At 58.2% G+C, this 27,271-nt stretch overlaps 1 protein-coding gene across 5 annotated transcripts; it reads right to left on the reverse strand.

Moving 5' to 3' along the window:
* Positions 1–295: 295 nt before the first annotated feature.
* On the reverse strand, positions 296–27,231 carry KIAA0513. 5 transcript variants are annotated; one of them, XM_082319136.1, is made up of 13 exons: positions 27,117–27,210; positions 24,968–25,082; positions 9,506–10,000; positions 8,598–8,697; positions 8,076–8,149; positions 7,864–7,934; positions 7,124–7,331; positions 6,636–6,676; positions 5,967–6,045; positions 5,545–5,622; positions 1,187–1,267; positions 772–866; positions 296–653 (listed from the first exon to the last, which is right to left on the reverse strand). In XM_082319136.1, exons 3-13 carry the CDS (start codon positions 9,841–9,843, stop codon positions 604–606), a joined length of 1,215 nt encoding a protein of 404 aa, XP_082175262.1. In that variant the 5' UTR covers positions 9,844–10,000; positions 24,968–25,082; positions 27,117–27,210; the 3' UTR covers positions 296–603. The 5 variants fall into 5 exon arrangements, with proteins under 5 accessions (XP_082175262.1, XP_082175264.1, XP_082175261.1 ...); XM_082319138.1 differs by lacking the exon at positions 24,968–25,082 and having other exon boundaries at positions 27,117–27,231; XM_082319135.1 differs by lacking the exons at positions 24,968–25,082; positions 27,117–27,210 and adding an exon at positions 21,521–21,681.
* Positions 27,232–27,271: the final 40 nt, after the last annotated feature.

A 27,271-nucleotide genomic window follows, 5' to 3' on the forward strand; every position in this document is an offset into this window, starting at 1 on the left:
ATGCGCTCCCTGCCATCACCTCCCGCATCCCTGGTCCAGCTCCAGCCTCCGTTGTGCTCGCCCAGTGGATGCCAGCAGGGAAAGGCAGCGGGAGACCCACAGCTTTGTATTTCTCTGGATTTACCACCATCCACAGCAGCCACAGAAAGACATCGAGCAGCAAAGACATTTGGCACCTCTGCACCCGCCACCATCGTGCTACGAAACACCAAGGACCACAGGCTGGAGACACAGCGATCCAGCTCCCATAAACACACTGGGGGGCCGCAGCAGTCGCTCTCTTTTTGTTTTTGTCTTGTTTTTTGGTTTGTTGTTTTGTTTTTTTTTTTTAACTGACAAAATACACTTTTGGGACTGTCTACTCTGAAAATAGATGCAGGAGGGTCTGCCGAGGAGGTGGGGGCTGTTTGGCTTCTATTTCTACAGGCTGCCCTGGTGCAGCTCTAAAGTTTGGTGGAGGATCATGCAGGTTTTATTGCAGCTTGTGTGTGTGACTTTTTTTAAGTAGCCCAGCTTCAGTTTCAGGTAGCCCCGGAGGTGGGTTTTTCTCCCCTCCCCACTCGCTCCGGCCACCGTCTCTCTGCCGCCGTGCCAGCCAGGCGGCTATTCGGTGGCCATCTGCTCGATGTGGTCGCTGAGCAGCTTGTATTGCTCTGCGGAGGAGAAAGAGAAGGGTGCTGGGAGGGTGCTGAAGCATCCCAGCCAGGCAGGTGGGCTCCGTCCCTCCGGGACCCCGCGAAGGCGGCGCGCATCCCCCGGGCTCGCCCTTACCTTCATCCAAATTGCCGATGGTCGCCTGCTTCTTCAAGAAGTCGCTGCAGAGCTTCTTGTTCAGGCCAAACGCCAGCATGTTGTGAATGAAGGTGCTGAGGAAGGACAGAGATGCTCTTGGTGAGGGAAGGGCCAGGCTGCCCTTTCTTCCCCCCACCTTCCTCTTCCTCTCCGCAGCCCCTTGTACCGGGCACTGGGATGATGCTGGGCTGTGGGAGAGCGTGCTATGTCCCTGTGGTGCCCGGATTTGCAACGTAAGGGGCAGGAGCAGGTCCCGAGGAGAAGCATCAAGCATCCTCTGCACCATAAGGGATGTCCCCAGTGGGGGAACATCTGTCAGGTGTCCCACCCACAGCTGGCGAGGACACACCGCGGAGCCCGGCTGCAGGAGGGACGGTCCCCGCGCCCTGCTCACCCCAGCTGCCCGAAAGTGATGTTCTCGTTGAAGCGGAGGCTGTCGTCACGCTCCTCCTGCGTCATGTGGCACCACTTCTCCCTGCAAGGCACGAGCCCGTCTGGCACCGCCGTCACCCTGGGACCCCCCGCCTGCATCCCCCCCTCCCCGGGGCCAGGCTGCCCGAGGACAGGAGGGCACCGAGAGCCCCTCGGCTGCCAGCGCCCGTGCGGTGCTGGATGAGCTCGCACACCTGCATCCATCCGCAGATCTCTCGCCCTGGGGCAAAGCAAGAGACGCCCCAGGAAAAAATTCTTCTTCAACCTTGGCTTTTTCCTGAAGGCCTTGATTAGGAGCTAGGAAATAGCATTGGCCCAGCACAGAGTTGACATCTCTCACCTTCGGTGCTATTGCTTCGATGCAGCGGGGCTCCAGCTCCCCGAGGCCCGAGCAAGCTGCTCCCCAAACGTACCTCCCCCCTCCGACAACACGGGGGGCTCCCGTGCCCCTCCCCACGGCCCCGCTCGGGGGCTGAAGTCCGGAATCACAGCACTGCCCTGAGGATGCTCCAGCTCCACACCGGCTCCCTGGCAAATGCAACTGCAGCATTGCCTCAAAGGAAGGCTTTTTAAGCTCTAGATGTTTGCAACCCACTCTAGGTGGTGGCAGGAGTCCCCATCCAGGTGTCCCACTTGGAGGTCTTTGGGAATAAAGCCTGTGTCACAGAAATGTCACTATGGTGGTGCAATGCTCAGGTGGTGGCAGGGGGACTCAGTGCATGCACGCCAGGGAAACTACAGCTCCAGGGTGAAGCCAGACCCCTTCTGAGAAGTCAGGTGAGGTTACAGCCAAGGATAAGAGGAAGAAAAGCAAGGAAAACCAGGGATAGGTAGAAGAAAAATGGAGGAGAAGGAAGAGGAGAACACAGGAGCAGACCGCACGCGTGCAGCTCGCGCTAGCTCGCCGGCACGCCAAGCAGGATCGGAGGAGCTGTGTCGGGTGAAAACGGCGGCTGGGAAGAAGGGTGTCTTGCAGTAAATTCAGTGAGGTTAGCTCAGCCCCAGTGCGTGTTTGTGCTGCTGAAACTGGGAAAGGATGAGTGCTCAGTCAGGCTGACCCCACGACGGGGAGGCTGGCCTCACTCAAGTCAGCCCAGCCTGGCCGTGCAAGAGCTGCTGAGCTGAGCCTTTGCTCTCCAGGGGTGAGCTACTTATATTTATAGGGCTCTGGAAACTTCTATGATATTTTTAAAAGGCTTAAAAAAAAAAAAAAAAAAAGAAAGGTGTAATTTTTCCCAGATAAAGCTTACGATAGCAAATAAAAACCACATCCAAATCTGGAGGCTGAAAAGAAAGGAGAAGAATCAAATTAAGGGGCTTTGAAATCTGGAAGCAAAACTTCACAGATCTCACTGGCCCACTTACAGAAGAAGCATGTTTGTAACTATTTTTTTCCTGCCTTTTTATGTTTTTGAGGGAGGAAGGGGAGAAAAAAAAAATTATCAAAGAAGTGCCCAAGAAAAATACACCGTGCTTCTGGCTTGTTACTCGGGAATAACATGCCTGGGAAAGGGGAAAGCCCACATGTGGCTCTACTCAAACCCTTTCATCTTTATACCGGCACGGCGGGGCAGGCGCAGGGGTGCGTAACCCCGCGGGCTGCGCTAACACCTTGCCTGTGTTTCAGGGTACCCAGGAAAGCCTCGCCACGGCCGGGCACCGGCGAGAACCGCGCCGGTGAGGTGGGGCTTCTGCCGCTCGGCATCGCTCGTCTTTCAGCAGCAGCGTTTCACCCCGCACAGCTAACCTGAGCAATGCTCTACCTAAGCAATATTTAAGTTATCCAGTTGCCGGCGCATGCCTTAACCACGCAGAAGATTTACTGCCGAGCTTCAAAGAGCCCTCATCCTCTTGCTAATGCCATCACTTCGAGTGATTTGCTCCAAGATCGAATATTCCACGCTCCAGCAAGAGAGCAATGACTCTCCCCACTCCCCCAGTCCCAGCTCGGAGCGCGGATGGATGCGGCTGCTTTTGAGCTTTGCAACCTGGAGGACACGCTCACGAACGCGACATGCAGCCCCGTTTGCATTTTTCTTTTTATCTAGGGATGGCAGCACAAGAGTGCGTTAAAAAAAATAGAAGGACCAGCTTTTCCAGCTGGCAAAGGATCCTTGGCACATCTATGCGGCAGCAGAAGCCGGGAGCAAGCAGGAAGGACAGGAGAGGGGGATGCTTTCTCCATGAAGAGACTCAGTTCATGTCCAAAACCTGCCCGGGGAACCGTTCCCGGCACAAGCCCTTGGCTTCCCTAGCAGCTGGGCACCTGATTCCCACAGTAAAATACCACAGCTTGATATCAGCCGGGTTTCTTTTTAAAAAGCCGCATTAAAGAGGAACCAATCTCAACCTTTCTGGCCCTTTCGAGAGGATGATGCACATGAAGTCAAACCTCCGGCGGCTGTTCCTCTCCAGTGGAGAAGGGCCTTTCAGAGCCCCCCTGAAACAGGTTACCCCCCTCCCCAGGGCAGGATTTGGACGTGAAGTGAGCATCAGCCTCTGGACACTAATGCACCGAAGTACGGGGACAGACACACCTCTTCTCCTCTTCCTCCCCAGCGTTCCCTCTGGAGCGGCAGCAGAAACGGGGCCGACAAAAGTGGTGCGTGAAAGATCATGCAAGACAGAGGGATGGAGGGGAAAGGAGAGAAGAAGAGACGGAAGAAGGTTGTTAGAGGCAGAGAGAGGAAAGAGAGAGGAAAAGAGGAGTTTAGTTCTGGTTTGTTCCCCCCATCCCCTGCCCTCCCCACCGAGAGGAGAAAAAACCTCCCCAGCTCTCACTGCAGCCCCGGGAGGACGCAGCCCGGCCACCCCAGCAATGCCCTGGCCACCCCACAGAGATGGGCACCATCACAAACCCGTCACCACGCACCCTGCAGACGCCTGCCATAGTCAAGCACCATCCCTGGCGTTTCAAACCCAGCCCGTGGGACGCCAGCCCTCGCCAACCAACTCCTCCTGCCAGGGATTTTAATCCTCAGTCCAGCAAGCAGCATCCCAGTTCACCCAGTGGCTTCTGTTATCCTCTCCAGAGGACTGAGGGGGAGTCACCACCAACTTCCAACCCCCCAAGATACTGGGAGTACTCCAGGCTGCAGCTCCTGAAGCTCCTTCGTTAGTCGGGTTTGTTTCTGCAGCAGAGGCAGGCTCAGCCATCAGATTAATTGGGAAAGGCACTCAGAGCAAAGAGCAGCTGCCGGTGGCGTATGACCTTGTGAGACATTTGCTGCTGCTAATTTGGGGCTTAATCAAAGCAAATGCAGTTATGGCTACATTACTGTTCAATAGGTTCTTTCAGTGGCTTGCTTGGAAAAAAAGAAAAGCAATAAAGGAGAAGCAGAGATTGATCGGTGCGCTGAGCCTGGCAGAGCATCCCGTGGTGTGAGCCAGGGCTGCCTTGGCCTAGCTCAGGTTTTGGGGAGGATGCAGGAGGGCTGGCTGCTTCAAGAAGTGCCGTTACTGCTCAGAAAAGGGGTTGTTCAAATGCTCCGAGCTCAAGGACTCTCACCCCGAGAGCTCAAAGCCTCAAAGCACCGCACAGAGTAATAGCTTCGGAGGGGTGAAACTGTGGTCGAGCAAGGAGTGAATCGCTCGAGCCCTCGCAGCAGGTCCATGGTGGAGCAAGAGATGGGCATGAGCCCGGCGAGCATCTTGCCCACCCTTGCACCCCGTGAGGTCCCCATGCCCAGGCACCCAGATGCTCCCTGCACACAGCCACCCTCTGAAACAAGCAGCCCCTTCCCTTTGCAAGGTTTATCCCAATTCTCCCAGCCCTCAGGGCCAACCACGCTGCCGTCTCCAGCTCTCGTCCTTGCTGGCTGCCGGGGGTCGGTCCCCACGCTGTGCTGCCAGCACTTCCATGGCCCTCCCAGGGACAGCCGGGAGCCAGGGCATCCCTTCCCCATCCACTGCACCTCCCCGAAGGGCTGCACCAAGCATCTTTTCCCAGATCTGCTTGCAAACTAAGCACCAGCAGCCTGAACCCTGGCTAGGTTGTCTGAACACACCTCTGGGACTTGCAAAAATGATGCAAAATGAGCAAGAAAACCTTCATGCTCCCAAATCCCTACGAGGATGCACATCACCCTCCTGCTCCCAAATCCCTACGAGGATGCGCATCCATCTGGCCGAGGAAAGGGATTATTTCCCTTGCTCACCTGCCCACCCCACAACCCAGTGGCCCCAGCAGCTTTGCAATTAGGGGTGGAAAGCAGAGCGCTTTCCCATGGTCAGTAACGCTTAGGGCTGTTAGGAGCAGAGGGGAATGCCAGGGGCCGGAGGGCACACGGCGTCTCCTTTTCCCACGGGGACATGTCCTACCTGGTGGTGGGGGACCGCTTCCTGCGCTCACAGTGCACGGCGTCGAAGAAGGCGGCGTTCCAAAACCGCAGGTTGTGCCTGCAGGGAGGGAGGGAGATGTTGGACATGGCCACCCCTCATTTCTCCCAGCCTGTCCCCGAGTCCTCCCAGCTCACCCACGTCCCGGGGGCCAGGAGATGATTCCGGGGGGGCTAAGCAAGTCTGGCAGATTTGGTCCATTTTCGGACCAGCTCCTTGTGTGTCTGCAAACACACTCTCACGAGCATGAGGGATGTGCAAAAGCCGTGGCCACCTCTTTTGGGGGTGGCAGCAGCTTAAAAACACTCATGAAAGTCTGGGGAATGTGTGGGCAAGGAGGACAAATCCCTTCCCCGGGGAGGCCAATGCCGGGCGGGAGCCAGCTCGCCCTGGGCCGGCTTTACCAGATTGGCTGCTGCTTGAGGTGCATGTACAGGTAGATCTTCTCTCCTTTCTTCTCCTCCTCTGGGCTCTGCACAGAAACTGTGGGGACACACAGTTACATGCCAAGGTGTGGATGACTCCCTCCTTCCCACCCATGCACAGACTTTGTGCCCCCCGCACCCCAAGCTCGGCATCCAAGCAGCCGTGATGGCAAGGTCTGCAAACCAAATACTCAGCTCCAACACATCCCCAGCAACATGAAGAGGAGCTTGGGCTGCCCTTTGTGGGCAGATATTAGCTCTGATCAAGGCATGGATGTCCCAGGAGGATGCTCGAGGGACTGGACCTCTGGTTCGGTAGCCCATGCAGCTACCAGGGTGGCAACTGGAGCAGCACGAAAGCTCAAAGGTGGTGGATGCCCAAACCTCTGCAACCCGGTGCCACTGAGGACAAGATGCCACAAGATGTCCTTGCAGGACAAGAGCTGTGATTGCTCCAAAGCAAGGAGCTGGGAAGGTCCCTTTGGAGCACTTCTCTAGGAGCTCACAGGAGACAGCGTCGGTCCCTCTTGCCCTTCTCCCCACCCCACACCTCCCGCAACACCGGGCATCTCGTACCACTTCCAACCCCCGCTCCTTCCCCAGAGATGCCTTGACCATGCCTAATTCAGCAACGCTGGCCCCACTCACCCGTCTTCTTCAGCTTCTCCTTTGGTTTGTCCTCACCTTCGCTGTGGCACAGAAATCAGCATCAGCTCCCAAAAAGTCTGTCCCCCCAACAGCCCATGCAGCAAAGCTCTGGCCCCCCTGGCAAGGGGAGTACCTTCATTTGAAAGACCCCCTGCTCCCATGCCACTGGCCCCAGGGCCAGAAAAGCGGCTAAGAGACTGTGATGTCCATCCCAGTCGGACCCAGTACAGAGATGATGCAGAAGACCACAAAGCAACAGCACCATCTCCTGGAACCACGTATCTCCATGCCCAAGGGACACAGGACTCCCAGGCCGCGAGATGCCCAATGATCAAAGTATGAAGCATGGGACCAGGCTAGAGACCGTCTTCCCATGGCCATGATAACCCCTGGCTCACAGTGGCCCTACACCCAGGAGGTTTCTGGCTTGGTCACGTTACGAGTGCCTGCCTCAGCCCACCCTGCCAACCCAACGGAGTGGTACCCACTCGCTCTTTTTGGTGGTAGGACCCTTCAGTTTGGTCTCCAGGCCCCCGAAGAAGCCCTTAACGTTCTCCGTCTTGGCCGATGTGTTTTTCAGCAGCCGCTCCGCGATGTCCTTCTTCTCCGCCAGCCAGCTGTTCGCCGACTTCAGGTACGAGTCGATGCTGCCCATGGGCTTCTCCTTGGCCTCCAAAGGCAGTGTGTGGGTCTTGCCTGTGGGCAACGTGACAGGAGCTCAGCTTGCCCCATGGTCCTGGGTGCTGCCAGCTCCTGGGGGATCTGCTCCCAGCTACAAGATATACTGCGGAGACCAGGAGCCAGACAGAAACGGCCCAGACCCCATCCCAATCCCAAATTCCTGTAGGTCTTTATTCTCCCCCCAGTTTGGATAGAAAATCCAGCCCCCCGTGGAGGAGTGACCACCACACACCAAGCCACAAGCCAAGGTGCTTCTGGGCTGGGGGTTACACATCACATCCCCAGGGTTGGGGAAGATCTGGGGATCACCACATGCACACATCCCTGGCTAGAAGCAATGACAAACCAGCGTCAGCGTGATGTACCACCCCAGTGAGGGGCTCCGGCAGGTTTGCACAGCTTCTGGGCCACAGAGGCTCTTTTCTGCTCAATATCGGAGTCAGCCAGAGCAAGCTTGGGTACCCATCCATCACCCTTCCCGTGCACAGGCACCCTTCACCACTGGTCTCCAGCACAAGCAAAGCCCAAGGCTGCAGGCACCTCTTACCCACGTAGTAGTAGGTGAAACACATGGTCATGAGGTTCTTGGCAGGGCTGAAGTCATCCATCTGGTGACACCTGACACGGAGGAAGGGTTCGGTGAAGACACCCAGCGATGGCAAGCCAAGCAGCCTCATGGTTGCTGCCCCTGCTCGAGCCGTGGCTCTGATCTCAGGGGCTTTCGGTGGTTGCAATGAAGCCCCCAACCCCCTGACTTACTCGAACAGCACGAGGGCGAACGACTGCATCAGGCGGTAGAAGGTCTGCTCCGAGACGCACTTGGAGTTGCAGCGCTGCAGGCACAAAGCCCAGGGTTTAGCACAGACCCGCGGGGCAGCTGCCTGCCGCAAGCAGCAAGGGCGACCTCGGCCCCCCCGGGACCCCCAGCCGCAGGGAGGTGGGCAGAGAGCACAGGCAGTCAGGCCTCCCTCTTGGAGGCAGCACTTTCCCTCTCTGAATTGTTTTTCTAGGGAATAGGACGTTTCTGAGGGCTGATTTCATTTTAAATAAAACAGATGACTTCTCTCCCACATTGCAACAAGCACGTATTTAACTGCCTCAAGATGCATTTATTCACTTCTCCATCTCCCTGTACTGAAGTTTCTCCCTTTCCCCGAGTTCCTGCCCTCCAAAAATATTGCTTTGGGCCATTGCTAAATTCCCCTGGCCTGAGCCTCCTGCCCAGGCTGCTCCAAAGCCCCGGTACGGGATTGCTGCTCCTTCGCCCATCTCTCCCCTTACCTGGGCACTCACGTATCTCGCGAACCACTCCCTGCCCTTCCCGTTCTCGCCGCTGCAGAGCTCACCAAACCTGGCCTTCTCTTCTTGGTCCAAATCCTCTCTGAAATGGGGAAAAATAAAAAAATACCATTAAAGTTGAGGATGTGGCCGGCATCCCCTATCCAGCCAACACGTCTCAGCTTCCCCACGTCATCCCTCTTGGCCGCAGCATCCTGGTGCTGCGACGCTGGGAGGAAGGCAGAGGAAGAGGGGAAAGGGAGCATCCATTTTGTCATCCTCCGGCTCACACTGCTCTTTTGTTCCTCCCTGGCAGGGGGGAAACCAAAAGGCAGACGGAGAAGGGAAGAGCCAAGGACAGCCCGAGCAGAAGCTGAGCTCCAGAGACAGGCACTCTGCCCCAGAGCAAAAACAACCCCTGTTGCTGCTCATCACACTCGGTTTGCTCAATCCTGCTTGACACGCTGAGCCACAGCGTTATGGAGACGGCAGCGATGGGAGCTGGGAGGGATGCAGGGCTGGGGGGGGAAGCCACGGGCTGCCGTGGGGCCCCAGGGCACACACGAGCTGCTGGCATTCGTACAAGCAGCAGCAGAGATGCCCAGCGGGGGAGAGGAGCTGGAGACCCCTGCCATGGCCAGACCCCAGCATGGGAAAGGGGAGAAAGAAGAGCAGAGGGAATTTGGGGGAGAAAGATGAGCTGGAACGTGCCTGAGAGAGGGGTGCAAGTCAGAGCCAGCATCCCCCACTTAGCTCCAATGCCACGTTATGGCGGGGAGCACCAAGCTGCGTTAGCCAAGCACGGGGAAGCACAAACCGATGCTCCCGGAGTGGGAAAGCAGCCAGCTCCCATCCCGTGGGATGTCCCCTGGCAGCAGCCTCGGCGGCACTGGCCGGCCCTGCTCGCTCACCCGCCGGTGAAGATCTTCTCCACGTAGTGCCGCATGAACTCCCGGCGCTCAGCCATTGCCTCGTCCCGGGCCGACTCGGTGCTCTGGCTGGAGGAGAAGGACTCGTTGGAGGAGGAGCGGCGGTAGCCGCCCCAGTGCCTGGGAGAGTCACCCATGTCGTTCTCGCTGTCCGCCGACTCAGTGGCATCACTCTCCTCCCCGGCCGCGTCCCCCGCATCGCCCAGGTGCCCGTTGCCGCTGGGGGCAGCAGGAGGAGAGGGCTCCGAGGGGATGCAGGTGGGCGTTTCGGCATCAAAATCGATGAGGTTTCCTACGGGCACATCCAGGGGGGCCTCCATGGCTCTGCCGGGGGATGTGGCAGTGTTGGGGGGACTCGGTCCTCGTCCTTTAGCTGCTCAGTGGGGCGTCGAGGCCATCGCCGGCGGGATGCCTGGGATGAGGGGCTGGCTAAGGCAGGCAGGTCCTTCTGCGAGGCGCCGGGCTACCGCAGGACATCTGAAAGACAGAGCGAGGATGAGAGTGAGGAGAGGACCCCGGGGAACCGCCACCATGGACTTTTGGCGAGGAGACCACAGGTCACCACCTACGATGTCCCCAGGATGCCCATCAGCAGCAGGGAGGGACAGGACACGGGTGCACTGGGCAGACAGAGCTGGCTGCTCTCCATCAGCCACGTGAATAAGCAAACCCATGCAGTGCTCATGTGCTTTCTGCACCGTTCAAGTGGGTTTTTCATGCTTTAGCCCAGAAAAGAGACAATTTGAGCCCAAGCTCCATATGCCACATTTGGGATGTGACATCTCGCAGCCTGACGGGCAAAACTGGGCCGGCATGAGCCAGCAGCTGGCAAACACACTGGTGATTTTCCAAGTCAGCCCCAGAAAAGCATCCTCCTCTCTCCTCACAGGTCTGCCTGACCCCGTTTGGAAATGGGACTGTCTCCGGGGTGGAGCATCCCAGTGTTAAACATGCACCAATTTGGTTAAACTGGGAATGGAAAGGGGATGGTGAATGCAACAGAAACCGTAATGGGATGTGGATGTAGCGTTCCAGACTGCAATTAGATTAATTAGTTTTGGTGTCCAACCCAGATTGCAAAGGTCCTGCAAAGCAGGTACGGCAGCCACGGGCAGCTCTGCTCTCCGGAGAGTGCAGGGAGCACCGGCCGGCGATGGACCGCAATGCTCCGGTGCATGCACATCCCGGGTGGTACCGCAGCAGCTGCTGTGCAGCAAAAGGGACAAAGAAGGGACTGCCCTGAAGCTGCCTCTTGGGCAGAGAGTCACTCATGTCCTCAGCAAGCGTGTTTCTGCCCTGGAAGATGGCAAGCGATGCTTTCTGAGACGTGAGCCCGGTACAAGCGGCCACGCTGCAGCAGCCGGGCACGGGGCCAGCGTGGGGCAAGCCAGCACGGCACAGGAGCAGGGACAGCAGCACAGGTAAAGCAGTGACAACCCCAGGGCAGCACAATGGCAGCACTGCTGCAGCCTCGCTCCCTTGGAGGGAACTGATCCCAGGACACAGGCAACCACCCCCAGAGGCAAAAAAAACCCAGACTTCTTTCAGCCCAAAGACTAGCATACCCCAAGGGACCAAGGTCCAGTTCATCAGACAAAAAGGAGTTCAAAATGAACCCAAATCTGAAGTGTTTCACCAACAGAGCACACTGTCCCAACTCAGGGGCTGGGAAAAGAACCCATCGGCTGCAGGAGGAGCAGCTCTCCCAGCAGTGCCCTCCTCCCCTTTGGGTCAGCGGGGTGCTGGAGGTGCTGGGACCCACAGGACAGGGAGGGAGGCACAACACTGCACCCTCCCTGAGCATCAGACAGCTCATCACCCCGGCTGGGAAAAGCCCCTCTCACCCAGGTCCCCAGGGCTGAGAGACGGCAGGGACGGGAAGGAAAGTCGCCTAGCGTGGCAGAAACTCGTGCACCCACATGCACCCAACACCTAGCGGTCACCTCCCCTCCGCTGGCACCCCGCTCTCCCACCCTCCCTCCCACCAAACCCCACTTTCCCCAGGCACGCACCTAAACCCGGGTCCTGGGAGAGCCGCAAGGACTCTGCTGCAGCCAGCGAGCTGCCGAGAGCATCGGCTGGTGGGCAGAGAGGAGCAGCCGAGAGGCTGCGGCACCGGAGGGACTGGCGGCGTGCCCATGGGGAGCCAGCCAGCTGCAGCCCGGCTCAGCCCCCCCGGGCAGCGTGGCCCCCTCCAAACCAGCCCCTCCAGCTGCAGGGATCACGCTGCGCTTCATCCATCCGCCCCCGGCCCTTCCCGCTCCCAAGGCAGCTGCAAAGTCCCTTTTTGCAGGGATGGAGCGGGGACCTCCTCCGCCAGCCCCTCCAGCACCTGCAGGTTTGGGCTCAGAGCTGCCTCCCCAAAACGCGGGCAGTGCAAGCTCGTTTCTGACCATCCCAGGCTGTATTTTAACAGGAGGCAAGCCAGGACGCATGCGGCGGACCTTCACGCAGCTCTGCTTTGCAGCATGTGCCTCCCTCCCTAAGCCCTACCTTGCTTTTCCCCCGTGCGCAGCGTTCGGGAGCATGCCTGGAAGCAGAAGGTGGCAGATCTGCAAACCGAGCTGTCAGAGCTTTTTGAGAATATTTTCTCAGTTCTGCACTTAATGGAAGGGAATTGGTGGGGAGAAGAAATCCCCCTGCCCAGATAACAGCCACTGCGTGGATGTGACATCCAACAGTGTCCCGTGCAAAAGACTTTGTGCAGGTAGCCTGTGAGCTGGGCATTCCTTGGCATGTGACAGTCCCAGATGTCCCCTTTCACGTGCAGCCTGCAAAGAAACTGCAGAAATTCCTCCACCAGATGGGCATCCTTATAAGTATCCATCCAAATCAGAATTGCTCCCGCTAAGCGACTCGGAGACGACAGCGTTCCTGCACTGGTGCTTTGCAAACGGGGAGGGCACAGCCCGACCCAGAGCTGCTCACAGCCCCTTCCCGTGCACAGCCCGCCCTTGGACTGCCACCCACCCCGCGCACGGCCGAGCAGAGAGCTTTGCAGACCCTGCCCTGAGCAACACGCTGTTTAGGAGCAAGACATAGCGAAGATTAGGGTGTTCCAGCTCTAGAAAATAAATATAAATGAAGGTGCATTGCTCAGACATCAGCTCTGGCTCTGGGCAGGCCTGTCCTGCCCCAGAAACCCAGCGCCAGCACACCAGCGGCACAGGGAAGAGACAGTCGCATCCAGGAGAACATATTGCTCCAGACATCACCAGAAAGAAGAGGACTGTGCTGGGGCAACGGTGGCCCCTGGCTCTGCTTCAGGCCATGCCTGTGCCCAGAAGGGACAGAGGGGCATCCCCGAGCTCTCTGCCAGATGTGCGCAGCAGGCAGATGGCACCGCCGCCGACCAGCCTCTGCCCATCCCTGTCCCCCCAGGCGGCAGCAGGTCAGGGGCTGCTCTGCGCAGAGCAGTTTGCAGAGGCTCGCACACAGCTCTCGGCACGCTCTGCTGCCTGAACAACTGCTCTAAAACACATCGCCCCGTGTTTTCCCGGCATCCTTTGTGCCCTTCTCCCTGTACATCCCACGACCCTCTGGGAGAGAGGGCTTGGGGTGCAGGCTGAGCGAGACCCCAGGACTCGCAGGGGGTATAAGAAGCATTGCAGGCTCAGCAGAAACCCAGCCAGGGCTGCAGGCAGCATTAGTAAGTGCATTCTGTTTGCAGAAGGACAGAAAGTTTAACTACTTGCTGACCAGCTCCTGATAAAGCCCTGCCCTTGAACGAAGGCCATGAAAGGTGTTTCAAGGTGCTGGCAGCTGCTGTGGGTGCCCAGGCTTCCCAAGCCTCTCCACAGCTTCCAAGGTTGTTGGGTGCTCAGCACAGAGCCCAGAAGAGCTTAAAAAAAAAAAAAACCAAGCCTCAAACTCAGCCCTGTACCCATACCACAACCCCGTCATTGTTCCAGCAGAACAAATCCAGGAAAGGAATAGCCAAAATACAAACCAAGAGCCCCAGCTCCTGCAGCCTGAGTGCTTGGCTCCATCCGCACATGGAGACAGCCCGGCTGCACGTCCCGCCACCGCTCAGGCACAGCCCGGGGGATCCCGCTCCTGGCTTGCCGCTGCTGGGTCAGGTTTGAGAGTGAACGAGGGCCCTGGAATAAAAAGGAGCTTTTTGGCTGCTCGGGAGCCTTACTACAATGTCATGAGCTTCAGCATCTTTCAGGTCCTGCAGTTCTTGGGCTGCCGCAAAGCTCAGCCAGACAGACAAGGTAGCGTGTAGCTGACTATGGCCTTTCTTGCAAGCAAGCATGTTCCAGCACATCTGTATTCTCCATAGGCAGCTGGCGTACAACAAATCCATGTCTTCCCGCTGGAGACACCATCCCAGGAATACCAGCAACCACAAAAGAGTTGGCTGGAGCCATGCACAGACAGACAGGCAGCTCTGAGAGCTGCTTCTCTCCTGCAGGATTCATCAGAGGATGTTTGGGTGGCAGGAGACATCCCAAGGCAGGGATCTCAGTTGTAAAATCTTATGACTTCTCCTGGCCTGGGCTGTTTTCCTTTCACCTCTCCCTGCCCGGCGAGCAGCCATTTACCCACCAGACAGCCGCACTTGTCACCCCCACCTCCCAGCATCCTGCAAACACCACAGGAAACCCCTGGTGCCCTGAAAGTTTGGGAAAGGCCTGTTTTTACTAAAAAGAATTGCTGAGGTAGATCTGAATGATACACCTATAGATGCATATACACGTGCAAGCAACTTTCATCCATGACCTGCCTTGAATCCAGCATTTCTGGCCCACCACAACCAGGGAAACTGCCCAGTTTTGCTGCTTCAACCTGCATCAACCCCTGCGACATCTCAGCTACCTAAGAAGGGGGCAAAACCTGCCGACCCCCCAGCACGTGGGCACTGTGGGTGGTGCGGGACCTACTGTGGCCGGGTACCCAGGGATAACGATGCTGCCGGCACCGGGAGATGAACAAAACCAAGTTGGTTTGTGCAGCTCCAAGCCCCGGGGCTGCTGGCGGGTCGGTGCCCTGAGGAATGAGGCAGGGAGGGATGGGAGATGTCGCATGGCTCTGCCCTGAGACAGGAGTGTGCAAGCCCACAACGGACCCATGGGGTGTTTAAACACCGGTGCCAGGAGAGGAAGGGAGGAGCGAGGAGCTGGGATGGAAAGCAATGAGCAGGGGATGGGGGAGGACCCTTTTTTCTGCCCTGTTTCGGAGGAATGTTGCAACTTTGCCATCCTCCTCCCACCCTGGTCCCAGCACATCCTTTCCAGGGGACAGGACCACCAAGTCTGGGTTTGCAGTTGAATTCCTTCTCCTTGCAAAGCCTGGGGAAATGACACAGGGGGAAAAAAAAAAAATCACCCCCAAAGCCTCACCAAGCGATGCCAAACTGGCACCCACGGGACCAAGACCGGCGAACAGCGATGATAAAGGACACCATCATAGAATCACAGAATACCAGGTTGGAAGGGACCTCAAGGATCATCTGGTCCAACCTTTCTAGGCAAGAGCACAGTCTAGACGAGAAAACATGACACAGCCTGGCTTCGAGCACAGCCTTTGGGGACCCTCCGCACCCATGTGCCGCTGCCAGCGCTGGTGCAAGCGATGCACCGAGGGCGAGAGCCTTGGCTCCACTCCGGGGCCTGTTATTACCCTGCGAGATGAGTGGCCTGGCCAAGGTGACACAGCAAACCCAAAACTCCCCTTCCCGCCAGCACCGCAGACCCCATCGTCCCACCCAAACCCAGCGGCCGCTTGGACCCCCGCAGCAGCTCTTTCACCGTGCCAGCAGCCTGTGTCCCCATGCCACGGGGTGTCCTGGTACCTCCTGCCAGGCAAGCCTGTGTTTTCCAGGTATTTCAAGATAGGATGCTTTCTCCCAGCATCCCTAAAACCCTGCACGGAGTTTCCCCTTGGGGCTTTTTACAGGTGTGCTGGGTGCAGAGGTCGGGTATGCTGCAGGATCTCAGCAATTCATGCCTGGGAAGCGGGATCCAATCCCAGTTTGCTGCGATGGAAATCCCAGCATGGAGCAGGATTCAGCCAGTCCGTGTCCCAGCTCTCCTCGCTTCCCGGCTGCGGGGCTTGGCCCCCCGCGAGCCCCTGCCCACCCCGTCCCCAGCGCTGGATGACAAACTCGGCTGATCCTCCTTATCAGCTCAGGCCGTGGGCGGCATCCTGCATAATGAGAGCGCTCGAACCCACACTCGCATCTGCATCCTACACGGAGATGGTGCTCCAGCCTGGAGCCATCAGGGGTGATTAAAAACTGTAATTAAAATGAAGACGCCTCTGGCTGTCTTCTTGTAGCTACAAGAGTGCATCTCTCCAGTCCCTCTGCTCCCTGGGTGCTGGGATGGCACCCAGACACGTAGTGCAAGGGCTCTGAAAGCCCCTGGGGACATTCAGCCCAATTGCATCCCCAACTGGAGATGCTGCCCTGGGGAAGGGGAAAAGACACAATTAAATATTCTTGCAGGACTCAGCTTGGCAGCCCAGAGGGGACAGCTCTGCTCCTTCGGCTGCCAGGCACCGACACAACCACGAGCTCCGCCGGGATCTCCAGCAGCGCATCCATGCCATGCCAAGGGCTACGTTTGTCCCCGCTGCTGCTCAGAGCCGGAGGAGCTGTGCCGGGGTGAGAGAGCTGCTCCTGCAGCACATGGGCAGCTTCTTGCCCTGGCCATGGCAGGGCTTGGGCTTGCCCTGGAGCAGAGGTGGTTTAAACACATCCCACGACTCCGTTTCCCAGCCGTGTCAGGGGACATGTCCTCCCTAACCCACGGGAAGGGGGACGGTGCATTGCTACCTCCTCCCACCGAATCTCCTCCTGCCCTGGAGAGGATGCAGCCCCGACGCAGGGGGGACACGGGGAGTCACTGCTGCTGGAGGGACGGGGCAAAGTGCCATTTCTCAGTGCTGGCACTTTTCCACGCTGCAGCCCGCCACGGAGATCCACGCTTGCCTCATCCACCCTGTGCAAGAGCGCATCCAGATCCCCACATCGCCCACCACGCAGCCGGACCGTGGGGTCCCAGGCGGGCACGCCGCTTGCACCACGGCCGCGGCAGCAGCTCCAGGTACCAGCACTCCCCAGGGAGACGATGCAGCCACCCACCTCCAATGCACCCATGGGTCCATCCCAGCAAAGCACCTCCGCACCGGTGAGAAGTGCCCCGGCCGGCACTGAGCCAGCCCGGCATGGCTCTGCAAAGGCACCGTGGGCAAAGCTTTGTTTCTGCCAAGGAAAACTCCCTGTACCGTAAGGGAACGGCCTGTTTCCTCCAGAGGAACTGGTCAGTCTTGTTCCCCCATGTCTCTCCCACAGTGCGAACACCCCAGCAGCAGGGTCATGGCTGAAGGACACAGACCCATCGAGTGCCAGATCCCTCAAACCACCCTAAATCCGGAGGTACCGCACCTACCCCGCCTCCCAAAGTGCCCCACGAACATTTAAACCCACAAACCTCCTTGCTTAAACTGGGACTTAGGGAAGCTGAAACTCCTCCTCTCTGAGTTTGCTTGTCCCCGCTGCAGATCTGCTCTGCTCCCTGTGCTGGCAGAAAGGACACGCTCCCCGTTTTATCGGGGCTTAAGCTGCGTCCTCGCCAAGGCACAGCCGTGCTGCCCCGACTGCAGATGCTGCCCAGCCACTTTGCAGGTGGAGAAGCTACAGCCTCTGCAACTTAATAAAAATAATCCCCTGAATACCAGGGAGGCTGTGAGCTGAGACCTGCGCTCAGCTGTGCTCGTGCAGGCAGAGCAGAGACCGCGCACGCTCGGTGCATGCCAGAATCAGCACCCACTGCTGCACCAAGGCAGGGGGAGACGGGGAGCGGGGTGAGAGCCTGTGGCCGGGGTCGCAGCCCCTGATGCAGGGTTTTTTGGCAGGCGATGTGAACACCGTTTGCCCCCCGGGTCTCCTCCCCAGCTGCGGCTCTTCTGGCCCCAGCATCGCTCTGCGGGGCTCTGCTACCTGCCAGTTTGGGCAGCCGCGGGCAGGACCCTTCCCCTTTCCAAAGCCAGCATTAACCCACACGGGTCACTTTACAAAGCCAGCTCACTCAGCCTTAATAACGGAGCCTTTTCAAGACAATGTGAAGCCCAGCAAGCTCCCAACTTGCCCCCGCTTTGCAAAGAGCCCTTTCTTCTTGCTGCCATCAGACACCAGATGGCAGCTCCCTGTTTGCTTGGACTTTAGAAGAGAATTAAATGTCTCTTGAATAGACCTGCGCTGCATAAGACCGGCTTTTGTGCCAAGCAGCAGCTTCTCCTTTAACATTCGCCAGTGGCCCAGCGTTCACCCCCCCGCCGTGCACACACATCCCCAGGGAGCCCCAAAACGGAGCTATTTATTCTGCAATTCCCATTTTCACCCGGGAAAATTTCACCCAGGGGCCAGGCTGTATTTTGGAAATGATCTCCCCAAAAGGCACGGGAGGGTTTCCCCTGCCCCGAACACGCTCAGCCCCCCACTCCCACGGGAGATGCTGCCTCCAGCCTCCGCTGCTGGGTTCGTGGTTAAAGATGCAGTCGGCACGGCAGCGCGGCCGAAGCCTTTTCCTGATGGAGCCCGGGGAGCCGCGGGGTGCCCGGGGACCCTCCATCCTACCCGGGGAAGATGAATGCATCCAACAGAGGGGCTGAGTTTAAAGAGAGGATGGCGATGCCTCAGCGGCTGGGTCACAAGAAAGCGGGTTATCCCCTCCCAGCGTGAGATGGGGAAAGAAGATGGATTAAACCTCAGCGGGGGGGGGGAACCGCGCTGCCGTGCCGAGGCCTGTCCTCGCGTGGGGTCACAGCGGAGCTGGCGTCCCCGGTAGCTGCCCTCCCTCCCCTTGCTTTTACCTGCACCCAGGAGCCTCGGCACCTTCGCTCGGTGGCGGGTCAGCGGCATCCGGCGAGGCTGGGTCCAGCGTGGCCGGCACGCCGGGGAGCAGCCGAGGTGGGCGACGTGGGGACGATGCGATCCCTCCCTCCGGAGCTCAGGCGCATCGCGTCCCCCCCGGGTGCCCACGCAGGCACGCACGGCTGCGCGCAGAGCCCGGGCTGGCTGCAGCGCCGGCTCAGGAGGAAGGGGAAGGAAAAAGCTCATTGTGCAATTTTGCCACGGTTTTCACGGCCGGCCGAGTGCCGATGTCTCCTGAGAGCCGTGCCGGCCCCTTTCCTGTGGCACAGGGCGAGCGTGCAGCCCTGTGAGAGCACTTGCCTTGCGGGGGGATTCTCATCACCCCCCCAAAACAGCCTGTCCAAGCCCCTGTGCATGCAGACATCCGAAATACTAAATAAAATTAGGGGGGTTCCCATTAAAAGGGGAATTCTCCAGCCCTTTCCATCATCTTTAGCTGGTTTTTAAGCCTCCCCATCACTCAGACCCCTACAGATTGTGAGTTACCTGCTCTGCTCCTCCCCAGATGAGCCACTCCGGGGGAAAAAAAAACTAAACCAATTGAGCTCAGAGGGAAAAAAGCCCCAGTGGGGAGGAGAAACTGGGTGAGAGCAGCCGGCACAGCGTGTGGCGGGACGAGGGCAGTACCCGAGGGCGAGACCCCTGGGAGGGATGCCCCAGAGCGGGTGTTACATGCCCGGGTGGCAATTTTGGGGTGCTCACAACGGGGAGTCTCTGATACAAAGAGAAGCAAACGACCACATAGAGGAGGCCACCAACCCCTCCACCTCTACCATCGCAGGGCATCACAGCCCTCCCAAAAGGACCCTGTCACCTGGCCAGCTGCTGCCCGCGTCCACCCAACGGGGTCTCTCCAAAGGGGGTGCTTTGGGGAAGCAACAGCCCCCCCCAGCTCTGCCCAGGCAGTGGCAAGCACCCTGTGAGAGCGCGGGGAGGCTGGAAACCCCCTGTGCCAGCACGGCATCCCCAGTCCTGCTTATCCTCCCTGCTCCAGCGTCCCCCCAACCCAGAGCAGAGCCCCTTTTCGTACTCCTGTATCAGAGCATCCCCCATGGGCAGGGACCAGCAACAGCCAGTCCTGCTCTGCTACCCGCAGGGAGCAAAAACCAGGCTTGGCTGTACCATCAGCATCTTCCCCTCCAGGAGATGCCATGGGGGATGACCCCTAAGCAGCAAATTGTACAAAGCCAGGGAAATATTGGTGGGACCGGTGCTGAGGGGACTGCGGCATCCCCAACACAGCCTGGCCAAACCCAGATGCTGCCACTCAAAGGCACCCTTGAAGAGAGTCAAAAGCCTCCGCGTGGCTTTTCAGTCCTTTCGAGCTGGGTGAGACACTCCTGCCACGGAGCATCCTCGTAGGGAGGGCTCAGACAGTGCCAGTTAGCACGAAACTGCTCACCGCCCCGTCCGTCCCCGCGCCGAGGGGATGCCGCCTGCCCCCCGCACGCAGCAGCGGCAGCCCACGGAGGAACCAACGCGCTCGTGCCACAAAGTTTGAGCTCAGCAGAAATCCAAGAGCATTACTAATTGACTGTCTGCTGAGGGTGATTATTATAATTAAGTCACATTTCAGAAATTGCAAGTGACATGTAAAAACACATCCCAGATCCCCAGTTTTTATATAACACGATGGTGAGGGTTTTACTGCCTTCCCCTTGCCGGCTCTTGCCGGTTGGGTTTTCATGTGGCCACCCGATCTTTAAAGCCTGACTTGCAGGTCGTGTTTTTTATCTGTTGCTTCCGCTGTTGACCTTGGGTTTGCACCGGAGCACGGGAGACGGAAACCCCGGAGATGTGCCGGCACGCACGCTCCTGGCGCCGAACCAAACCCAGCCTCCGGCACCGGGATGGGAGATGGGCAGTTTTGTGCTTGCTCCGCCTGCTTTGGTAACTCACGGGCCTCCCCAGGAATGATTCACCCTAACGAGGAAAGGAAAGGTCCTGCCGGGAGAGCATCCGCCCCGTGGCTCTGCCGTAGCACACGGCCTCGGTGGGAAGCGGCCAAGGACCAGGGCAGTGCATCTCCACCAAGGTTCAGGTTGGGTTGTTAACCTGCCTGCACCCATATGAGGTGTTCGAGACTTTCCAAGCAGCTTGTGGAAACTTCTCCATGGTGGTACCCACCCAAAGCACCCTCCTGGGAGAGCGGCTGCTCAGCGAGGTGGAGAGACCCCGCTCCCCATCTCCATCCCCATCCAGACCCACCTCCCACCGCCCCCCACTCTTGCAGCTGCATCCACCCTCCAGCACCCACCTCCACCCTCCAGCACCCACCTCCCTCCTCGGTGCATTTGCGGGGAGCCCATGGGCACCCACAGACGCACCGGCGCGGGGGCCCCAGCTGCAGCTCTGCCCCCGGCTTGACGTCGATATTCCTCACTCCATTCCCTTTTTTGCAGACAAAGGCTCCGGGGGTGGCTGTGGCTGTCGCACACGATAAGTGGCCTATTTTCCTTCCCCGATCACAACACGGCACGACTCCAGCAGTAGGCGGGTGCCACGAGACAGCCAAGCTTACATCTGCCAGGGCCGGTTCGCCAGCACCAGGAGGGAGGCAGAGAGGAGGAATGGGTGCCGAGCAGAGAGTGACATCCCCACCTACTCGGCAGCTACAAGGGGAAGCACCTCTTTTGTGGAAGTTACTAAAGAATTGGGCAATTTTTTCCTTCACGCCCTTGAGCAAAAAGCAGCCCAGGAGAGCAGGGCTGGGCCCAAGGCACAGGGGAAGGCGCTGACAGCTCCGGAAAGGAGCCAGGCTTTCGAAGACAGAAGGATGTGGTGCAAAATCCCGCTGTAAGGAATGGAGGCAGAGCAAGAGCAGGGAGAAACGAGATAAAAGCCCTGACAAAAGCCTCAAAGCCCAGGTCCTGCGTGCAAACTCCATAGCCCCATAGCAGAGGGGCAACCGCTCCGCTGGGGCTGGACGTGTCTGCGGCTGCAGCCTGGGCAGCGCCGTGCCCACGAGCACACCCAGAGCACAGCAAAAGCACGTGGGGTGGGACGGGGCAAGAAGATGCTTCAACAGCACGGAGTCCCTTGCATAACGATAAATTAATTTGCATTAAAAAGACCCACAACAGTATGAAACCATCCAAGCCCCGAAGGATACTCACCCTCCACGACCTCATGGGCTAAGGGATTTGGTTCATGCTCACAAGGAAGATGTCGGGTCCCTGGTGCCTACCTCGCCGTGTCCTCCCATGCCCTCTCACAGCCCTGACCACCCTTCCATGGCCACCCTGCACCGTGGCCACCCCGCACCCAGCCCCGGAGCTCCCGGCTGCTCGCTGAGCCCTTCAAACCCAACACCCCGATGTGACCATACAACGCAACAACCTGTTGCAACACCCCATATGGTTGTGACATGACTGCTAAAAACCTAAATAAGCTGCTCTTCCAGACTGGCCCTCTGCAAATCCTTCCTAATCCAATCTGCTTTATGGCATTAAGTTGGACCCTCCCGTACTGAACGCCCCTATTTGCACAACGGTTGGGAAAATCCTCTCGTTTCCTTATTCCTGGTTGAATCTCCAATGCAGAGATCACCAGAGCTTCCTTCTCCTCACTTATGGAAGTATCTAAGGATGAGGATCAGCCTGTGCTCCCAGCTTCGCAACTCACTGCCGCATCCCATGCATGGCACACCACCGGTCCCGGCGTGGGAAACCATCTCCCCTGTGCTGACCGCCACCGAGCTGAACGCGGCTGAACGAAGCCGAGCAGCTTCTCCTTCGCCAGGAGTTTATGTGGTTTAAAACACGAGGTTTTCTCCACCTTAGCCAGACGCAGTGGAAGAGCTAGAGGGGACGAGCCCTGCGCTGACCTCCAGCTTGCCCCAGTAAATCACAGCTGGGATGCAGGTTACGAAACAAGCCCGAAAACACAGCAATTTGGTGCATTATTCATGCGGAGCAGAAGATGCCAGAGCAGACGCTCCCCACCCTGGCTTGGTTCAAGTGAGGCTCTGCCCTCCCCGGGGCCACCCCACAGCTGGATCCCACAGTGGGGACACGACCGCACCGCCAGCTGCCACTCACCTCTCCGCTGAGCAAAGCCGAGCCTGCCACAGGCTGTCAAAGACACACTCCTCCTTGATGCTAACTTCTTTAGGGAGGAAAAAGCCTCCCTGTATCTCCCCAGGGTCCTCTCGGATAGCAAACATCTGCCACAGCACGTGTGTTAGAAGAGCTCGGCGAGGGAGGCAGGTGGCAGCAAGTTAGGACGAAGGTGTTGTAATTACCCTCAGCCCCCCTGTAATCTGCAGAACACCAAAAAGTTATGCCACGGAAAAGCAGCCGAACCTATTTATATTGCCTTCCCGGGGAGACGCAGATGGTCAGGCTGACACGAGCTTGAGCAACAGGAGCAGGGCTCCCCTCCTTGTGCTTTCCCTGCAAATACGCCCGAATCGCGTTTGGATCCATCAAACGCTTAATACAGAAATAGCTGGGGCCCGCGCGGGCGTTGCAAACACACCATTGCTGGCTGCATGGCGAGATGGCCCCAGGGAAGAGATCCTGCTACACCTGCAATTTAAATAATTCCCCTGAGCGCTGCTCTTCGTCCTCTCCCCAGTAAACCAGCCCGTGGGAGCACAGCAAACCACCCAGGGAGCGCCGGCAGCGGCGGAACTGGGAGAAATGGAGGTGGGTTTGATCCCTCCCGCCCATGCGAGGCAGCCGGGATGGGCGAGGAGCAAACGCGGGACTGCTGGGAGTGCAAAGGTTGCATCGGCGAGTGACAGCTCAGCTTTCTGCTGTCACGGTGTCACGGGGCTACGGTGGCAGCGGGGACCTTGCCAGCATCGCGGGGCGGCTCCCAAAGCAGCAGAAGGGGCCTCGGCGTGGCAGGATACGCCTCAGCTTGTGCAAACCGCCGGGTTTCCAGGGAAAAGGCGGCGTGGGCAGCCCGGCACTGCAGCTCGGCGCTGGGCAAAACCCCGCGGTGCCTCCACCAGCCTCCCCAAAACGCGCCGCTTGCTGATACCCGCAGCGCTTGCCCAGCACAGCTCCCACGTTTTATGTCCCCTCTCCCTTTTCTGGCTCAGTTGCTAGAAAGGGTGACAAGCCACGGTTACGTATCGCCTCCAACTGTGCCGTCTTACCCAGGCAGAGCGTGGTCCTCCATCGCCGCCCCACGCACAGGAGAGAGGAGCCTGCGGCAGCCCCACGGTCCCCGTTCGGACACGAGCAGCTCAGGGCGAGTGCAGCGGGTGCTCGGGTGATGCTGGCGGCCGCCGCACCAAAAGGAAGGTCACCGGCAAGGCGGTGCAGATGACTTGAGCCCAGCAACGTGGATGCTAAGGGCATGACATGCTGGCAGAGAAGCAAATGCTATTTTTCTGCCTTTATTTCCAAATCCTGACAAAAAGACGTGGATTCCTGAGCAGGCCACCTTATCCTGAGCACCCTGCTTGGGTGCAGCCTCCCTGCAGAGACTTTTACAACACCATATTAAAACCACTTCTGCTAATACCTTTGTCGATGATTCCTTAAGCGTTCTAGATCAGCCATTCGCGCCACCTGCTCTCCCAGTCACCTTTCCCAAGGCTCGGCTGATTTAACTTTAACATCGCCAGCACCCTCTGCAATCCTCGATGTGCAGCCTGGCACGTCGGGCATCGCCATCGACCTTCCCGATCGGCAGCACGCGGTGCCCAGCAGCAAGCGGGCAGGGACAGGGCGGACAAAAGACCCATTGCATTTCCAGAGGGGAAATTGCTCCATCCCCAGGGAACCATGTCCCTAATTGTTTTGCATTAAGAGCTTCCAAATTCATGAGCACGATAACCAGGAAGAGGAGAAAAGCAATTAAATTAACTCCATGAGCCATGAAAGACAGCTTCGCCTCGCGGTCCTGCAGCCCTCCGTGACGCGGCATGCTCCTTCCGATGGGATGGGATGGGATACCAGCCACTACCAGTCACCCCCAGGTGACTATTTCTTAACCAAATCTACGCAAACCAAACTCATTTTGCACGCACCCACCAAAGCCGCTTCCCCGGCAAAACCCATCACGCTCTCCTAAAGTGCTTTGTGCAATATAATTTCCTTTCCAGTTACAACAGCCAGCAGTGACTCGCGGCTCTCTGTTTGTGTAAAGCTCTATCACATGCCGGATAACAGCCCAACAAGGAATTTATAAATATAGTCTTTTGAGGCAGTAATTGTCACTCCAGCCATCTGTTAAAACAGAGAGCTAGGCAGAGGCGTGGCGGAGGTAAAACGACAGGGGAAAGCGTGGCAGCGGTGCCATGGATGGGCCTCCAAGGGGGAGCAGGGGAGATGCCGTGATTTGGGATCTCATCATGGGAGCTGCACTTTGATCATCGGCCATTGATCCTAGCGCTCATCCTGCTCGCCATCTGAAAAAATGCCCGATTTCCAAACTACGTCAACTTTGCCAACTTTTGCAATTCCACACCTTCTTCTTGCTGTACGGAGTGCAGGCCAGCAGCCAATATTTCGGTGGGCAGACGCCCACCCTCCGGGAGCCCCAAGGGGCTGCTCTGGCCCCAGCACGCTCCCCGGCCAGCCCTGCAGCACCCGTTTGCTTTTTACCTTCAATCCGCGGGCGCCGGCTCCCCGGGGCTGCTCCTTCCAGCGGGCGAGAAGCGTCTGGCAGAAGGCGATGCCCCGCGCACCCCGGCGAGCTTGGTCCCGGGGCGGACACAGCCTAGTGTTACAGGGACAGTTTTGCAAGCATTTACCGGTGCACGATGATTAATTAAAGCTATGACTGTCAAAATAAAAGATAAACAAGGCAAGCTGGTGACGCACCCAGTGCTTTTCCCTCTCCCCGGGTGCCACCCCGCTGCCGATGCGCCCCGAGAGCCGCGATGGGAGCTCCGGAAGGGGCTGCGTGCCGAAACGCGGCCCCGGGCAGTGCCGGGGTGGGACTGGAAAGACCTGTTGCTGCTCACGCTGCCAGAGCCATGAGGGCACGGGGCCGGGAGGAGAGGTGTGGCGGAGGCCAGCGAAGCCGGTGTCACCGCCTCCCGCACCGTCACCGACACCCCTGCGCTTGGCAAAGGGTCGGAGCAACGTTAGCAGCCGGCGGCGGAGGTGGCTGGATGCAGCCCAGAGCATGAGCCCACAGAATACACCCATTTCATTCTGCCCTCGCCTAAGGCTGGGTCTGCAGGTCCCTCACCCATGGCCGGGACCCCCAAGGTCGAGGAGTAACCCCCCATCCCAAATCCGGAGTCAATGGGATGCCCCGAGGCAGCCACTCCCGTGCCCCGGTCCCCATCTCCCGCTGTTCCGACTGCGGCACAAAGTGCCTGCAAACAAGTTCAGCCGGGGGCGGGGGGGGGAAGAAAAATAAAAAGCAAAAAAAGGCAGCTTTATTTCTCCCTGACATTTAATAACCTTTATTGTCCTCCGAGTGGCGGTTTCCCATCCCAAGAGCCAGCAGCACGGCTGATCTTCCTCCAGGCTGGAAACGCTTTAAAGCCCGGCAGCCGCCCCGTCCCCCCACCCTCCACCGACGGCAAGAAACCCCGAAGGGTTCAAAAGGCACAAAACAGAAGGAAACACCGCGGGAAGCCCTGGATGCCGGGGCCAGGCTGGCTCCTCCGGAGCTCGCTCAAACCCTGCATCCCTGCCGCTTCCCGCAGCTCCCAGCTTCTCCCCACGGCATTTCCCAGGCTGCTCCGGTTATTTTTCAGCCTTGCTGCGTGCACTGAGCTCGTACAAAAGGTGCCAGGGCCACAGCAGAGCATCCGACCCGTTGGATGCAGTAGTTACTAGGTGAGGGGAGAGCTGCCGACAACTCGCAGGAGGCAAAAGGAGAAATTAATGGTGCTGCAATTCCCACTGCCTCCGTCATTAGGAAAAGAAAACGCATTCGAGCATCCTCACTCGAATGCACAATGTAATTTGTTTCAAGTTTAATATCACCCTCCTTCCCGGAGATGGGCTGAAGCTGGGAAAAGTCTCCGGTTTTATCGGCTGTGCTTCAGGGCAGATGCAAGGCAAAGGAGGGATTTGCAGGGACTTGTATAAAGGGAAAAAATCATCTAAACCTGCGCGGTGTTGGTGCTGCAAGAGGCAATCGGCCACTAAACCATTATAGACGTTATCACCCAGAGCTGCTTGCTTATAAAATAGCTAAAATTAGCTCAATATTTACCATAAGTCTTTTACAGAGGGTGTCAGTCAGGTTTTCTCCTCCCTACCAAACTCTGCACCACTAAAACTGCCCCAGCGTTGCCGTGCTCCTGCACAACCCAGCGGCGTCACCTCTCCTGAAAGCATGAGTTTTGGGGCAGGAGCGAGATGGGAGAATCCCAGTTTTCTCTGGGATTTAATCCTCTCCTCCAGCCCCGGGCTTTGCACGCGGAGGTTGGGATTTTCCCCAGCCTGGCTCCTGGCGTTTCCTCCTCGGGGCCTCTTGTTTGCACAGGCGGCTGCAAAGGTTTCCTCCTCCCAGCGCCACGAAACGGCCGCGCTCGCCCCTCGACGTGGCTCCCAGGGGAGCAGCCCGGCCGGGTATCGGCACCCACGACTCCCCAGACCCACAAAACACCACTAATTAAGGCATCAGATCTGCTCAGCTCATCCCCCCAAAAGCTGCAGAGCTCCCCTGGCACCTTCTGCTTCTGGCTTTTAATTCGAGAGCACGGCCGGGCCGTCAGCCGCGTCACGCTACGTAATTCAAGTCAGGTCTCCAGGCGCTGCTGGAATAGAGAAATAATAAAATACAGACCTGGTGGTCCCACGGCAGCAAAATCGCTGGGTTTTTTCTCCAGGGCTGGAACAAAGAAGAGATAAAACACGCGTGCTCCAGAGCACAGGCAAACAACAGCTTATCACCACGTTAGCAGCCTCAAGGCTATTGCACGGCTTCAGGAAAAGTATTAT

Source organism: Platalea leucorodia (assembly GCF_965183815.1).
Source record: "Platalea leucorodia genome assembly, chromosome: 8".
In the NCBI taxonomy this organism is placed as follows: Eukaryota; Metazoa; Chordata; class Aves; order Pelecaniformes; family Threskiornithidae; genus Platalea; species Platalea leucorodia.

Excerpts from the sequence above, each read along its gene's own strand:
- KIAA0513 (XM_082319138.1), bottom strand. The coding sequence starts at position 9,843 with ATGGAGGCCCCCCTGGATGTGCCCGTAGGAAACCTCATCGATTTTGAT. Across the intron at positions 8,698-9,505 it reads GAGAAGATCTTCACCGGCGG|AGAGGATTTGGACCAAGAAG; the intron begins GTGAGCGAGCAG and ends TCCCCATTTCAG. Across the intron at positions 5,623-5,966 it reads CTCAAGCAGCAGCCAATCTG|GCACAACCTGCGGTTTTGGA; the intron begins GTAAAGCCGGCC and ends CCCTCCCTGCAG.